This window comes from Molothrus aeneus, chromosome 3, assembly GCF_037042795.1.
Source record: "Molothrus aeneus isolate 106 chromosome 3, BPBGC_Maene_1.0, whole genome shotgun sequence".
Lineage (NCBI taxonomy): Eukaryota > Metazoa > Chordata > Aves > Passeriformes > Icteridae > Molothrus > Molothrus aeneus.
The window spans coordinates 20,894,796-20,906,826 of record NC_089648.1 but is presented as its reverse complement, the minus strand read 5'-3'; the positions used below and the strand labels follow the sequence as shown (position 1 = coordinate 20,906,826).

The 12,031-nt window shown below is 42.9% G+C and overlaps 1 protein-coding gene across 1 annotated transcript; it reads left to right on the top strand.

Annotated features, from left to right (window-relative positions):
• Window positions 1–560: 560 nt before the first annotated feature.
• On the top strand, window positions 561–10,019 carry ATF3 (activating transcription factor 3). The gene is made up of 4 exons (XM_066547846.1): window positions 561–668; window positions 5,055–5,298; window positions 6,198–6,305; window positions 7,094–10,019. The coding sequence occupies exons 2-4, from the start codon at window positions 5,059–5,061 to the stop codon at window positions 7,289–7,291; spliced, it is 546 nt and encodes a 181-aa protein (XP_066403943.1). The 5' UTR covers window positions 561–668; window positions 5,055–5,058; the 3' UTR covers window positions 7,292–10,019.
• The last annotated feature ends 2,012 nt before the right edge of the window (window positions 10,020–12,031 follow it).

Below are 12,031 nucleotides of genomic sequence, written 5' to 3'. Positions count from 1 at the left end.
GCATGAACAATTTTTTTTCCTCTAGAGAAAGATCGCACTTTTCAGTCCTTTCGAAAAATACACAATTGCCACTTTTTTCCCTTCTTTTTTTCTTTTTTTCTTTCTTTTTCTTTTCTTTTTTTTTTTTTTTTTGGTTTTGTTTTTGGTTTTTTGTCGCTAGAGGGACTTTGATTTATTGTCAGAAGCAAAATGGCCCGGAGAAAGAAACTCTCGGAGTCTTAACAAAAATAAATAAATAAATAAAGGGGTGAGTGGTGAAGAGGGAAGGGAAGGGGTCTGTCGGGGTGCCGAGGGATGCTGCTCGGCCCGGCCCGGCCCGGCCCGGCGCGGCGCGGTGGTGTCTTTCCGTGCGGTTCCGTGCCGTGCCGTGCCGAGCCGTGCCGGCGGGGAAGCCTTGCATCACCGCCCCGGCCCGCTTCCCTCCTCCCTCTCTTTCGGAGAGGCTATTAATAGCATGACATCAGCCAGGGACTCGCCGCCAGAGTAAATACCAGCGCTGCCCGCTCGGCTATAAAAGGGGGGTGATGCAACCCGGGCGAGCGGCAGAGGAGCGGGGAGCCGAGGGAGCCGCTCTCCCGCGGGAGGCGGCGGAGCAGCGCGGACCGCAGCGCGCCGGGGCTGCCGAGCCCCTTCCCTCCTGCCGGGACAGCGGCGGCGGCGGCAGGAAGGTAGGTGGGAGCAGGACAGGGGCGGCCGGGACTGCCCGAGCCGGCGGGACGAGGGGCTGAGCTCGGGGAGGCTGTCCCGCCGCGGAGGGATGGATGGAGGGATAGATGGAGGGATGGACGGATGCATGGATGCCCGCGGGGGACCCGCGCCGCGCCGCCGCCAAAAGTTTCGCCGCCCCGGGCGAAGTCTGGCGCGGCGGTGCCGCCGCCTGCCGTGAGCTCCGGGAGAGCCCCCGGCCCCGCCGAGCGCCGCCGGAGCCCCCCGGCCGCCCGGCCCCGTGCCGGCGCTCACATCTGGGGGAACCCCCTGCCCGGGCTGCCGCCAGATGTGAGCGCCGGGGGAGCCCGCCCGGCCCCGGCTGTCCCCGGCCGGCAGCGCCGCTCGGCACCGCGCGGTGGCGGCCGCGGCGGGGACACGGCAGCCCCGGGAGCCGCGGGATGCCCGAGCGGAGCGGCCGCGGCGGGGACACGGCAGCCCCGGGAGCCCCGGGATGCCCGAGCGGAGCGGCCGCGGCGGGGACACGGCAGCCCGGGAGCCGCGGGATGCCCGAGCGGAGCGGCCGCGCCCGGCGCTGGGGGCAGCCGGCGGCGGCACGGCGGGGACAGGCGCGGGGGAGCCGCGGCGGGACAGCCCGGGCCATGACACATACGCACTGCCGCGAGCAGAGTTATCTCTGATATTCCCGTAAACCGACCGGGAACTTCTCGTGACAGCCGGAGATATCCGCTCTCCTTTCGGTCCCGGTGTCCCCTCCTTGGCGTGAGGTAGATCAGTTGCTGAACTGTTGCCTAAGCAAATCAGGTGTGACACAACGGACAACTTCTTTCAGAGAACGGGTTTCCTGTTGGAAATCGATTTTCCTCCTAGTAACAGCGTTTGAGAAACTGAAAGGCAGCAGAGAAAATGCTTCGGGAGCGATGTGGGATGTCAGAAAGCCTAAGGTCAACTAGCGTGCACAGAGGTTGTGAACTGTAATTGCTCTTAATGCTGTTTAAGATTAACCTCAGTGGTTATCAAGGTTTATTGCATCAGCAGCAGAGGAAAAGGAATTCGTATGAAGAAATAAAACCAAGAAGCACAGTCAGCCATCTGCTGTTAAGCAAGAAAAAAACTGAAAGTAGTCACTTTCAATATTAAAATTAAACAAGCATATCCTTAAATAATGGAAGAGCACTGCTAGGAAGCCTGTTCAGATTTTAAAATCTTGGCAGAGGAGGTGTAAAAGCTCATTGTAGATGAAAAGAATCATCTTCAAAACAACAAACAAAAAGCAGGGGGAGAACGAATGAATAGAGTTGTTTGAACCTACCTGAATTGGGAGGGTAAAACTGTTGAGAATTCCAGAAGTAAGGCTAAAGCAATGAAGCATTAACTGAGCCCGGGAACAAACTGTGCCGGGAGCAGGGCAGGGCTGAGAAGTGTTCGGCACCTCCAGTGGCAGCAACTGCAGGACATGTGCGTGGTCTAACACAGTAAACAGAGATTGTATCAGAGAGGCCACGATGGAATCACGCTCTAAGGCTTGGTACTCTTATTCCTACTGCTTCCCAAACCCAGAGGAAACGAGATAGTGTTCTGCGTGGCTTTTGGACAGAGGGACAATTTGTACAAAAATTGGGACAAGGAAGGGCAACTTGTTGCATTTTTTTTTTAATAGTAAAATCTAATTTTCCTATTTGTAAAACATTTCTGAAAGCAGATTTGTTCCTCAGAAACTGCCAAACATCTATCTACCTTGTTGGAGCAATTAGAGTTGCATTTCAGGATGATTGGGAGGGCAGTGAGCTGTCTGGGCAGGAGAGCAGCCAGTTCCTACGGTCAAGGACACTTTCTCCTGCTCTGGCACCTGACCACTCCTCTTTTACACACTAGTGACAGGGGGGTGAGAGCACCTGAAGCCATTGCAGTAGGGTTTTGGTGGTGTTTGTGGTACACTTAGCACTAACTACTAGAAATCCACAATTAACACAATTTCTCAGGCACATTCTTGGTTTCCTCTGGTGCTGCTGCTGACCTTAATTAAAAGTTCACCTAAACTGAAAAATAATTGAATAAACCAGCAGAGCTTGAAAATTATTAGCCCAACTAATTATCTTGGAGGCTGGAAAAACAGTTTTATTGTTACTTTAAGAATCCTGGTTGGATTGAATTATACAGAATTAACTTTGTTGAATGAAGCCATCATCAGCATTCAAGGACACTGAGTCAGTGAAAATAACTGAAATTTCTGCTGGCAGTGAGGGGGTCAGTGTCATCTGGAATTAGCCTGTTTAAATAAGTTGAATGGTTAAATGCTGGTAAATGGTAAATAATACTGGGAGTACTTCAGCTGGAAATTAATAGGGCCATTTCTGACTTGCTGGAAAAGAGTAACTGCTAGCTTTCTGAGATTATAGGATTAAACTGTATCAGTACTTTGAATGTGACTCATGAGCAGGGGCTTTCTGAAGAGAATTACATAAATTTCCCAAGGTCTTTCTGAATAACAAATTGTTCCAAATAATTTCCCCATCTTGAATAGCTACAGGTGAAATCCTGGCCCCATTGAGGTCAACAGAAAAAGTCCTTTTGATTTCACTGGGGTCAGGATTTCACCCTGAGACTCTGGGGAATATTCAGCTCTTCTGTGGTCCCTGGGTGAAGAAGAAGTGAGGAAGACTGCAGTTGGACCTGATATTTTCCAACAACAGGCAATTCACACTCCTCTGATTTTTGTGTTTGCCTCACAGCGATGAACCAGGTTCTATTCTCATTTGCACCAGTGTGGATTTACAGTGTATTTTTAGATATCTCTGAGCAAATTCTATCTTCTTCTCAAGGCACATGACCCCAAACATTTCTTGCTGGGTTCCAGAAGTAACGTACAGGGAACTGTGCAGTTCTGGGTTGACCATGTGGAAATTTAGCTTCCCCACACTGCTACCCCGAGGCAGCTGTTTGCTTACCTGCACCGAGTTAATTACAATTGACTTTCCTGTAATTATTGTGTTCTAATCCAGAGTAGATAATTACATACTGTAGTTATCCATACAGCTTTAAAAAAAGCCCAAAACAACAACAACAAAACCAAAAATCTTTGCAACAAAGATAGCTAGAAAACCAACATAGTAAAATCCAATTTAACACAAGTCACTTTGTGAACCAGGGAAATATTACAATCTGTTTTCCTGTGGATTTGCACCTTTTGTCCCTTGGACCATACACAAAAGGTGCTCAGTTTTCTTCCAGACCTCTTATCTCACCTCTGCTGGGTGAGAGATGGGCTGTGACTTGCAGGGATGTGTGCATCAGCAAACCCACTGTGTTTGGATGACTGACTGCTGAGTTTTGCCTCTTTCTCCCTCAATGGGGCCACCTGTTTTCACAGAGCACATGGGGCCTCTCCCCCTTCAAAAATGGCTAAAAATAAATAACAAGAATGATTAAAAAGAGAAGAGTAGAGAGCACTGTTGGATAAGTTTGTTTTCTTCAGAAATCTATTAGAAATGAGGTTTCTCCACGGTTTACATTTGCATAATTCCCCTAAAGACTCTTCAATCACACTGTTTTATGTCAGCAGAAGATCCAGCCATAAATATTTAAGAATTTCAAGCCTCTCATAGAGGGCACATAAGGACAGTTTCGAATTTTACAAGAGCAAAGGAATGAAAAAAACGGCTTCACATTTTTCATGAGTCAATTCCTCCAACTCAGCCTGTGCTGTGGAGCCACAGAGCATGTAGAGACTTTTGCCTTTGTGTCAGCTCTTATTGTTAACTATTTTCAGGGATTTATAGCCAAATTTTCAACTGTGTGTAAAATTGAGTGTGATAACTTTGTGACAGATCCTGTTGTGGTTAGCAAGTTTCAGCTTCTAGTAGAACTCATTGAGCTAAGTGTAGCTGAGAACAAGGTTTGCTCTGTCCATTTGAAGCTGGAATTTGTGGTGGTATAGCTCTGAAGATGAAGATACTCTTACTCTCCTTCTATGCTTTAAATAATAATACTACTTACTTGCTTTCTGATTTTTGTTCTTATTTTCTTGCTCTTCCTATTCACTCGATTCTCATTTGCCACACACTACCAGTTTAAAACTTAACAGTATACATAGTTGCACACAATTTTTTAAATATTAAGTTTCAGAAAGACCTAGAAATTGTGTCATGTGCTGATACTATTCTTACTTTTAAATACTAACTTTGACTTAACAAACATAAAGTTGAAGGTTTTTTGAGTTCCAAATTCTTAACTTCATGTCTCTTGAGAGATTGGGGTAGACTAGGAATGGGGACTGAAGCAATGTAACTACAGAATTATTCACAGTATGAAATATATCTCTAAGAGATATTGTTTGCCTTTCTAAAGTTGTTGAAAGACTATCAATATTATCTCTTTTTCTCTTTCAGCAAAATGATGGTCCAACACTCAGGCCAGGTATCTGCATTAGAAGTCAGCGCCTCCGCAATTGTTCCCACTTTGTCCCCTGCAGGGTCACTGGGGTTTGATGATTTCACAAATTTAACCCCCTTGGTGAAGGAGGAACTGAGGTTTGCCATTCAGAACAAGCGTCAGTTCCACAGGATGTCTTCCACTTTGGACACAGTGACTGTTTCTGAAAGACCAGTTGAAACATCAATGCTGAAAACAGAGGTAAGGCTCTTTAAACAGAGTTTTGGTGTGAATGATTAATTCTCTAACAAAGTTTTGCCACAAGACCACTAACTGTATTAACTACAGACAACCCTCTGTACCATACTTGTTTCCTCTTAAGCCAGCTGCTTGGCTTTCTGTTGAGTGCTTCAGGCAAACCCTCTGGTATTTCTCATAACTGGATATTTGATTTTCAATATGGACTACAGACAATGTTTTACAGTGCTTAGAGCAAGTGCTAATCTGGTTTCCCTGCCCAGTGGTGGCTGAACTTGGAATAAGTCACTGCTGAAGTTCTGTTTCCCTGAGGACAGTCCAGCAGAACCCATGGGGGTTAAGGCATGGACCTGCTATGTCCATACTATGTTTTTGCTTAAAGATGACACTGTCCATGAAAAACATTGCTCTTTGAAAGTGGAGAAATAGCTTTGGTTAAGGAAAGAGTTACACCTTGGTCTGAGCTTCCTCAGGAAACAGAAGGAAGTGTGACAGTATGCCCTTTTTGGTGCTGCCTTTAATTCACTCACTTCTGGCTGCCTCACTCATGACACATCCTCCATTCTGCTCCCTGTGCCCCTCCTCCTTTTCCTCCCTGGGAAATGGAGGAGACACAGAGGTGTGGGAGCCCAGGGAGACATTCAGTGAGTTTTTTGAGTACCACTGATTTTAAATGAGCCATCATATAGGTTACATACAACCCTGCTCCAGTCAGGTTTTTATTGACAATTGTAATGAAGTTCCTGCCCTTTTACAAGGTCAGAATCACATTTTTGTGTAAGTCATGGTGTGAGCACGGACAGCACTCTCTATGTTGATTTTAAAAATGTGGAAGTTATCAAAATACAGTTCTCCTGTTTACAGCATCTTATGGATTGTGTGTATCTGTTTTTGTGGGACAGTTTTCTCCTGAAGAGGATGAAAGAAAAAAGAGAAGAAGGGAAAGGAATAAAATTGCTGCAGCAAAGTGCCGAAACAAAAAGAAGGAAAAAACAGAATGTTTGCAAAAAGTAAGTGACTGGCTAGAATTGTTCTTAATCTGTCATCCTGCCAGGATCCAAACAGATAGCATAGGGTACTGTCATAGAAGGAAGTCAGAAAGATGTCCTCCAAAATGGAAAATAAACTTGCCATATATTAAATCCAAACCTGATTGAAACTGGCATAAAGTGAAAGCATGGTAGGAGTGAAAAAAGATTGCTGTTTCAGTGACCAATCTTGTCTATGGGGATAATGTTAAACTTGAATTCTCTGTCCTAGGAGCCCAGTCACATCTTCCCCTCCTGTGCTGTGATATAAAACTGTATTTCAGTAGCACCAGGCCTGTATCTAGGTATACAGGCCTGTATATTCCTATATTTAGGGGCAGGTAAAAAAAACTGTGTTTGTACTTTGCTAGCTTAACGTGGCTTTATAGATGAGCTAATGTTCCAGGGAGTTAAGAAGCAGCGTAGATAATTTTGGGTCAATTTTTGACCCAAAAAGCTCATAATAATTTTGCAGAAGATAACAATAATGCTTTGGGTATCTGTCACTGTAAGTGAATACAAGTTTGAATTTTGCTTTTCAACTTCCATTATGTTCTCTAGAGGCCAAATGAGGTAACTCTCAATCTGGTTTTCAGGCCATTACTGACTGGGGAATGTACAGTTTCATCGTTACAGCACACTAAGTACATGTGATTCCTTTCTCTGCCAGCCATACGCTTTCCCACCCATAAAAGACAACTATAAGAAAAAAAACAGTGACTTATTGTTTGAACTTCTCAGTGTAAAATTGTGTGTGTGCTTTGTGCTAGGAATCAGAGAAGCTGGAGACGATCAATGCAGAGCTGAAAGCCCAGATTGAGGAGCTGAAGAACGAGAAGCAGCATTTGATATACATGCTCAACCTGCACAGGCCCACCTGCATAGTCCGTGCACAGAACGGGAGGACACCTGAAGATGAAAGAAATCTTTTTATTCAACAGATCAAAGAGGGCACATTGCAAGGTTAAGTGATACGGCAAACATGGAAATATTTAAAATGTTTTTAACAGCTACCAGAATCCATGGGGGAGTCTGACATAATGTGTAGGATTCTATTAGTCAAGAGCCTTTAGGAAGGGCAGATTGCTTTCATGAGTGGAAAGAATCATTTTGGCTTGACAGCGATCCTTGCCCTTGGAAGATCTGGTCTCAATCAAACTGAAGAGCCTTCTGCCTCCAATGTAGGGTTTGCACCTGTCATACTTGCTGTTCCTAGGAGCTACAGACAACAGCTTCTGAAGTTTTAGCTCTGCTAGCATACAGTATCTGCACTCACAGGTTTGTGCTAGAACACTATGACTTCCAGCCATGCACGGGGTACAGACAGCACTGCTGGATGGACACTGCTCTTCCTTGTTGCTGGTAGGGAAAGAAGACTGACTATTTTTGAATTTCCAGGAGGATGATTTCTGGCAGAATGTACTGATGTGTAATGTTGCATTCTAACTTAACACACACACACACACACAAAAAACCCCCCCTGTAGCTCCAACCAAGCTTTGTCATTTTTTTCACAACGCTCATGTGGGTTTTTTCTGTGACTCATCTCAGTGACTGAATTTGAAGGGTCTAGTAAGTGTGACAAAGAAAAGTTCCTTGCAGAACATCTAGGTAGCCTAGCTTGTATTTTATGATCTATCACCCCAGATACTACCCCTTGGGGACAATTCAATTTTTCCTTGAATTGCTGAAGAGCAGCTTGTACCATCACTTACAGACTTGGTGAATTGAGCCCACTGAATTGGAAAGAAGGAACTAACTGTCCATGGGGTATTGATAGAGGTTTTGGTCAAGTAAAGAACTGCAGGAGTGAATCCCAGACTCCTGAACCTTGAAAAAAAGAATTTTATTTAATTAATCTAGGATCTAATCCTACAAGCCTTAATTCATGCTATTACCCCTCAGTCACAGAAGAGGTTGCATGGATGTCAGTGGGTCTGCTCATGCAGATAGCTCTTACAGGCATAAGAGCTTGGCAAAGATTTTTCCATCCTGGTCAGGATTACTTCCTTTTGCCAGGTGACTCAGAGGGAAAAATTATGATTGTAGCTACTTTTGTTTTACATTTGAGTGGCAACTACAGTCGATCAAAAGTGTTATTTAGAATCTAAAGGAGGCAAGAGTTTTGATGTGGTGAATAATTGTTTAATTTTTTATTAACTACTAACCTTGGATGTTTTTGAACTGGTAGAAGAGCTGCTGGACAAAACAGTTGGAGCTATGAGTGTTGAAATTCTGATGTTTCTGTGAAATTCTCAGATTGTTTATTTCTATAAAATATACCCTTACAATTTTTTTTGTAAAAGAAAGTATTATCCTTATTTATCACTAATATCATAATGAGTAGAGCTAATAAATACTGAGAGCAAGATAAAACTGAAAACACAAGTGTTGGGCTGTCTTTTTACTTTTATCTCTTGGTGTTTAATATTATATATTCCTAAACTTCACCAGTTGTACTTGAGACACCACTATCCTTCATCTTTTTTGAAGACGAGGCACTGAGTGTCCTGAATGATTGGGTGCAGATAATGTACCTTCCAAGATTCTGTACCTCCATCTGTGGTGTCTGACTGTTCAATGTCACAATTTAAACAAAGCAAAATACAAGTGGAGCTTACAGTGCATAATATTTTACACCAGTTCTGCAGTGTTGAAATTGTGTGTTTGTTCTAAAGGCTAAACTTGAAGATACCTCAGCCATGAGCTTCTTACCCTGCAAGTCTCGCAGGAGTCCATCACACATTGTACCTGGTCCTCATATGATTGTTATATTCTGCAACAGAACTACTTAGTACCATTGCCTAAGATCTGGATATATTGTAATGTCCTATATCACGTGTTAAGGGTATGTGCTTCATGTATCTGAAAAGTGAATGTATTACAAAGATGACATTCTAGGTCCAATTTTGTCTTAAGAATCCATGATCTTTCTGTATATTGGAAGGAGGTTCTATTGACTTCAGTGAGAGTTTTTCCATGTCCTGTGAGCAGAGTATCGAGCCTCTGTGGCAACTTCTCTGGTTTAAAGGGCAAGTTCTACACGTAATTGGGCCAACTATTTACCAGACAACAGATCTACATGGAGTATGTACAATAAACTTGTCAAACAATGTTCATTATTTGACTTCTGTAATGGGGAAATACAAAGCCAAGGCATCGCCCCGGTATCGTACACCTTGGCTTTGCTTTTTGCCTCTCAAATACCAGCAGACAGGGCTGTTTGTCTCATGATTGGTTATAAAGTGTTACCACTGAGACTGTAATGCCAGAATTCATGTGTCTCCCTTAGGGAATTTGTATGGTTGCTTTAACCATATCTCCGGTGACGCAGGCGTCATGCTTTGTTGCTTGATCTTATTTACTCGGCATGCCAAATGTTAATATGGTACCACTACTATTGTCAGAAGAGAATCTATTTTTATTTCTTTACATGTGCAGTCATAGCTGCTCTGTATTCCTTCTGTATGTGTGTGTGTGTTCATGCTCCTGCACGCTGCTCTGGAAATGATGGTACTCAGGGTCACTTGACTGTGCCCAGGAAAAGAGTGTTTAAACAGCTACACAGTATGTTGCATGAGTTTTCTCAAAGTATACTTTATTCAGGAGAACCCTTAAAATGCATTAAAAAGCAGTTTGTTTTCTATTCTTAAGTTTGTTTTGATACTTTAATAAAAAAGAATTAATATATATTTATTCATGTGTCATTTAATTCATTCTACGTGTCAAGGTCCAAGAGCAACTTCATTCTCTTGAAACAGCACTGAGATATTAAAAAGCAAACACTCTTTACAGGTTTGCAACAATGAGCATCTTGGTACTGTTCACTGCTTGTCAAGGTGTAAACAAAATTTCGTTGTTGCAAGGTTGAATGTGAATTCAAGGCTTCTTATTCGTGGCCTAAAGCTTAGATTAAAGGACTGGAAAATAGAACTCCTAAACCTTTCCTATCCTTGCAACCAACCACCTGATAGCTATTTCAACTTTCTGGTTCCCTAATGAGTTTAATGCTTTTGCCACTCTGAAGCTTTAGTATTTCTAGATTGCTTTCTACAATTACATGGAAGACACTAAGGAAGTATGGCATGATTAGGGCTTTGGTTTTTTCTCTGTCTCTGTGTATTGGTGTGTCTAGGGAGAAACATGAACAAAATGTTCCCTCCTGCTTTTCCAAAACTGAGTATCTACACACCCAGACAGAAGTCCCTGTGTTTTGACAGCCGGCGATGTGGACACAAACTTTTGGCTTCAATCCATTGCAAGCAGTCATAACTTGTAACACAGAGGCCAGATAGAAGGCCAGGAGCTCCAGGGATCAGGAAATCCATTGCTTTATTGCAAAATCCAGTTAAAAATATCATCTGGAAGGAAGATCTAGGCTACTCTGAGCTTGGCAATGTTGAATGTTTACTTTCTTTATTGGTCCATCCATTTACAGTTGTGCAGTCCCCATAAGTGTATTCAGCCTTTCATGCATTCTCCTATAGCTGCTATCAAACTCTGCTTTTGAATACCCAGTTCAACACTAAATTGGCTAACTTAAAAATCATCTGCCTGACCTGGTTTAGAGAACCTTACCAACAAAATTAGGGCTATGATTTCCTGAACTGGCATTTTGTAATTTTTTTTTAATGGTATGAGTTGAAAGCATGAAACCACCATTGGTCTCTGACATATTCCTAATAGCATAGTTGGTTTTCCTTGAGCAATTATATGCCACACCTTCTCTTCAGCATTTAGCATTGTTCTAGATGCTAAATCTCTCTCTCCAGGCCCATATAGACCTCAAAACATGCTGGGCTTCACACTATGACAAGGAGCATCTTCTGTTTCTTTTCTAGCTCTTTCCCTGATATAAATGAATAAATAGCAATATTAATAAGGTAGGTAGAGACAATGATTTATACAAGGCTGGAAATGTTTAATGAAACTGAATGGCAACAAATTGAAATTTACAATTACTTTTCTATCTGGGTCCATTAGAATTTGAAGTTATTGATTAAAGGGATAGATTTGCTAAAGAATCTGGATGATTTAAGAGTAATGAAAAGTGTACAACTGTTTGTCACTAATGAAAGAGTTTTGAAAATAAAATGTATTTCATCTTAGGAAATTCTCAAATCCAGGGTGATGACTGTACCTCACATCCATTTTCCTTGGTGGTTTTGGTTTCCCTGCCTCCTCACCTGCAGCACAGTTCTTGTCTGGGTTCAAGCCTCACTCGCGCTGCCCATTGCCAGGTTTCCGTGTTTGCCCAGTGCCCCCAGCTGGAGACCTTGAGAATCATCCCGGGATTAAATGTGCAATGATATTAATTAACATAATTACTTTCTAACGGTCTTCATTAGTTTGTAATTACACCAATAGAATATTTTCATTTCTATAATAGATGCCATTCCTTTTTAAGTGTAGTTAAGATAATGAGCGACAATAATTTTTAAGAATCCTGTTGTTTAAAATTCATTTCCTTAATGGACACTCTGAGTCAGAACTGCTGACTCTAGGGATAAAAATAGTTATTTGCTAATTTTCAGTGCTGGTAGATCTTCAAAGCCATCACAATTAAAAAGAGAATACACTGGAATCTATTCTTATATATAGCATCAGTTCTGGCTGCAAATATTTACTATTGCTGACAGTGATCCATTAACAAAAAAAACCCCAACCTAATGATTTTCAGACCCCAATGTAAGTGTGCTAGAGCTGAC